General features: G+C 35.6%; 1 protein-coding gene across 2 annotated transcripts; it reads right to left on the reverse strand.

Moving 5' to 3' along the window:
* Positions 1 to 177: 177 nt before the first annotated feature.
* On the reverse strand, positions 178 to 4,149 carry LOC113316983 (54S ribosomal protein L51, mitochondrial-like). 2 transcript variants are annotated; one of them, XM_026565140.1, is made up of 4 exons: positions 4,010 to 4,149; positions 1,815 to 1,911; positions 1,139 to 1,245; positions 178 to 702 (listed from the first exon to the last, which is right to left on the reverse strand). In XM_026565140.1, exons 2-4 carry the CDS (start codon positions 1,892 to 1,894, stop codon positions 524 to 526), a joined length of 366 nt encoding a protein of 121 aa, XP_026420925.1. In that variant the 5' UTR covers positions 1,895 to 1,911; positions 4,010 to 4,149; the 3' UTR covers positions 178 to 523. The 2 variants fall into 2 exon arrangements, with proteins under 2 accessions (XP_026420925.1, XP_026420926.1); XM_026565141.1 differs by having other exon boundaries at positions 1,815 to 1,901; positions 4,010 to 4,141.
* Positions 4,150 to 4,595: the final 446 nt, after the last annotated feature.

Here is a 4,595-nt window from a genome sequence, read left to right on the forward strand (position 1 = left end):
TCTCTTATAGATGGCTGTGATCTGTACACGTATAAGACTTAAATGGTGATCTTTTGTAAAGAGGTGTCATCTGTACACGACATTTTGATACAGCCCAGAGGCCCAAAAGAAGTTCAATATATTTTTCACAGCTTCTGAATTTCCAAAAGTTCATGGAAGATTTCTTGCAGACACAAATGTATAAATCTAATAATATAGGTACAAATAATTTACAATTACAAGCAAATACATTTTAGTACATTTTTTCTTCTGCTGAACACAACAAATTAGGAAATATCATCAAGTAACTCTGAGTATCACAAAATTTCTTGTGTTCCCAAAATGATAGGATAAAAAATAAATCTAAAATCACGTTTTCTCGCACATTTCTTTGCTAGAGATCTGTTACAGGACCTTTTTATGATTTTGTAATTTTGAAGGTCTAAAATTATAGCATACATGTGAAAATCAAACAGATATCACTGCAGAAGATACAGTGATGATAGCTTGCAATCTAATGGGATTCCTGACGATTTAGGGTTTTTCAGCATTCAAACTTTGTGTCTGGGGTCCATGTACCTTGAACACTCGGGTGCTTAGTGACATGCCTGGTCTTCAGCTTTACCACCTTCCTTCCTAATGCATTTCTTAGCCTTGTCGCATGTTGCAGAACATCTTCAGGTGTCAGATTCCTCACGCAGACAACACGTTCATTCTTGTTCTCTGTTAAGTTGAACAGGATTAGAACTTAAAGAAAATGGTCTCACCATTCACAAAAATGCCAATTTATTCAGACCGTAGACCCACAGGAAGTTGTTTTGTACAAGCACAGTTAGAGCCACATTTAGGTTGCACATTTAAACCTAGACAAGTTTAACGTAGATCAAGGCAGCCAATCACACTGTTTTCCCGAATGTCAGATGACTTGACAAGAGAGCATTGACGCGCTTGTTGCGAAGGTGAGCAAAACCATGTGCAAAACCATGGGATGGTATAAACGTAAGCACTGCACTATGTCATGCAAGGTTCCAATCACCCATACTACAAGCAGATGAACAAGTCACCGAGCTTCTATAATCTACGCCATATACACACAAAGAACCAACATCACAAGTATACTAGAACAACTAGACAAGACAGAGACAACTGAGAATCTTACTGTAAAGTGCTTTTAAAAATGGATGCCGACCACGGTTGAGTTCAGAAACAACCTCTAGTTGAGGATTGCCCTCTTTAAATGCAGGTAGTTCAGATTCCATGAATGCCCTGCAATTTTAATTTTCAGCAAGATTTTTACATTTTGAACTGTGATCCCAAAAAAAATAATCCAATTGCCTTTCATATGTCAAATATTCGAGTTACATAAGCTACATAACAATTACTTTTGTCCTGCAACCATGACAAAATGCTGTACTTTTTTGTCATCATATTGAAAGAAGAGAAAAAAGTTCCATCTTTCATCATCTACAAATTGCAGAAAAGTTTCTAAGATATTCTACTTGACATTAAGTCGCTCGACTTTTCATATTTAACCATCTTAAACCTACAAAAGTTTTGCGCCTTCATTCCGTTATTTGATACTATTTCAAAGTGTGAATACTGAGACAAGCGAAGTTCCGTACTGGACTCAAACTAAGACAGGATACAAGTAGCACGGGGTTATAGCCTCTGCCACCCACAGGTATATCATCAACACACAACCACTGATTATAACGATCACGAAACTCTCTAATGGTTGATTGACCTAATCAGAATCCACGACATCGAAACTCATAACTTGCCATGGAAATTTCACATGATTTTGTTCTAATCCAGTAAAACACTGAAAGACATACCGGATTCCTCGACTACTTCCTCCCCAGTCACAGTAGCTCACAACCAGCTTCTTCAACTGCCATACTCCTCTCAATGCCATATCCTCACTACAATAAACTTGACAAAAAAGAAAAGAATTAAAATTTATACAAACTACAGTAAAAAATCCAAATCGAGCGATTCAATGATAGTTTCCTTGTTCGAATTTGACAATCGATTGATTAGGTTAAGAGAGAATTCACAGTGGTTAGAGCATTTGCATTGTGAAATAAAGATCTTAACCAAAATGATCTACTGAAGAAAAGTAATGGAAGAGAAGTTGAAGAAGCACATACATATGGGTAGGGGTTGGTATTTCTAAAAAAATAAAAAGATCTAGTTTACGTACTTTTAAAAGATTTGGGGTTTTTGTATCACTTTTGTTTTGTCTAACACGGAATTTTATGGAAATATAATATCGTTGGGGGTTTTGTGTCGTAAAAGTGGTCACCTTGGTTTTTAGTTTACACCATTTTATGAATGAAATACTGGCATGGAAAAAAAGAGGATAAAAACAAAGTATGTATGGTAAATTAACCAAGCAAATGAGATCGGTGAAGCTAGTCTTGTGCGGTACAAACACATGATTTTGCAGAAAGAAAAGAAATCTTTCTCGCATAAATTGGTCAGAGTTTCCTTGATGGTTAGATGAACCAGAGAAGCTTTCAAACGTTGACAAGATTGATTTCCTGAAAGCGTTTAGATCGTGTAAACTAAAATTCAATTGACAACATGGTTGCAAGATTGGTTTCACTAAAACAACTGCATCTCATTATATAGTACTTTGACCTAAACTCATCAAAGGGTTCGTACATGGCACTCCAACCACAACTTAAGCAACAGATAGGTAAAGAGACCCCATTGAATCATATCCTATTCATCACTATTGCTCACAAAAGAAAAGATACAAAATCATTTAAAAGAGAGATTGATGCTTAGTATGCTTGAGAAGTTTTGGTGTAAAACTGAAAGGACAAATGATGCCTCATGTGCAATTGAACCAACCCATCGAATTCACTGTCAACTGTGAGACACGGCATGTGATCAGAGTACCACTCACTTGTCAGCTATAGTTCATCCCTGATTTTTTAATAGCATATTACAAAACTCTTACAGTTCTTAAGAAAGAGAACTCAGTAGGTCAAATTCCCAAATCAGAAAAGAGGTTCAAGTTTAAGCCAAATTCAGTAGGTCAAACCAAAATTGAAGTTTGTTTGTACACTCAAGACTAATAACATGAACAAGATATCCACAACCACAATACATAATAGGCTGATTAACTAATGCATGAAGGAGGCGAGTGGAAGAAATCAAAAGAACTTTATTTCCTACACAAGACTAGGTTCTGTATTAGAATTTCTTCTTGCAGGACTTCGAATTATGCTCATTTCATATATCTTTTTACTGTGTTCTATTTTATACTTAATTCTGTAGTATTCTTGCAAAAGGATGTTACCTTTAATCACTTATCAAAAGAGCAAAACAACGTTTTTTCAGTAGTATTCATGTTTCACATATTAAGATAAAACGATCACGGCTGAACCTATTCACGATAACTCAAGGATCATAGACACAGTACAGTTAAAGGACTGCCCACTGAAGAGGAGTAATAACTGTATAGCACATACACTAACTGGCGACAAAATAACATTACAGTGAGGCTATCTGTAAATCCCAAACTACCAGCATTATTATACATGACCACAACCTAAAATATAGACCTAAATCTACAGATTCAACAACTACCATTCCATGGAAGGGTTTTGGGCAGTAAATTCTAGGGTTTCATAATCATTTTAGGTCTACATTTCATAACAGGGGGGGTTTCATAATCATTTTAGGTCTACATTTCATGACAGGGGGGGGTTCTCGATTTCATTTTCTAGGGTTTTCTGTTTTTTGATCGGCTATTTTCTAAGGTTCTCATTTGCACAATCAATTGTGAGCACCAAAAGAAAAAAGGATAATTCTTTTCATGAATGAATTTCATACAAATAACAACTCAAATTCCACTTAAAAACAAAATCATGAAAAACCCATTTCTAAACAAGCAAGTTTCATCGTATTAACATCATAATCTTCACAACTTAAAAGCCAACGAGGCGAAATTTCAACCAGTCATATCGGTTAAGTAAAGAGAGATTCAAGAACTTATTAAATGAGAAAGTAAACTTACCGGTGAAAACGAGTGCGGAGAGAAGGATTGAACTTTCTTCAGGTTAGTTTTTTGTTTTCTCCAATTCCTGGGATCTCCATCGAGCCAGTGTAGAGAAAAAACGAAGGGTTTATGGTATATTTTTAGTTGCCGTGATGGCCGACATGGCCGCATATTGACTGGTGCGCATCTACATTAGTTTAGTTTCTCCAACGGCCACGTGGAATACATCAAGAGCAAGAAGCAAAAGGCCGCATCTTTTGTGAGAGCTATTCCATACTATTAACCCGAAGTCTTTTTGTCGAGTAGCAAGTGCTAGGTAGGCTAGAGATTTTAATCCCATAAAGATTCTCTCATAAAAGTATCAAAATTAGTGACAAAACTCCTAGGTGAACAAACTAGTGATAGAAAAAAACCGGTCATATTATTTTTAATAAATAAAAACCGTTTCAAACAAAATTGGGACAAAAACCCCAATTCAAATAAAAATTTTAAAATTCAATTTTTATTGATTTCTAAATTCCAAAATTAACCTTCCGCATATAAAAACACTTTCAAAGGAAAGTTTCGCGGAAACAAGAAAGTAAAAACGATTTTTTTCCCTCTG

The sequence above is a fragment of the Papaver somniferum genome, chromosome 10 (genome assembly GCF_003573695.1).
Source record: "Papaver somniferum cultivar HN1 chromosome 10, ASM357369v1, whole genome shotgun sequence".
Lineage (NCBI taxonomy): Eukaryota > Viridiplantae > Streptophyta > Magnoliopsida > Ranunculales > Papaveraceae > Papaver > Papaver somniferum.

Excerpts from the sequence above, each read along its gene's own strand:
- LOC113316983 (XM_026565140.1), bottom strand. The coding sequence starts at position 1,894 with ATGGCATTGAGAGGAGTATGGCAGTTGAAGAAGCTGGTTGTGAGCTAC. Across the intron at positions 1,246-1,814 it reads GGAAGTAGTCGAGGAATCCG|GGCATTCATGGAATCTGAAC; the intron begins GTATGTCTTTCA and ends TTAAAATTGCAG. Across the intron at positions 703-1,138 it reads ATTTTTAAAAGCACTTTACA|AGAACAAGAATGAACGTGTT; the intron begins GTAAGATTCTCA and ends TCAACTTAACAG.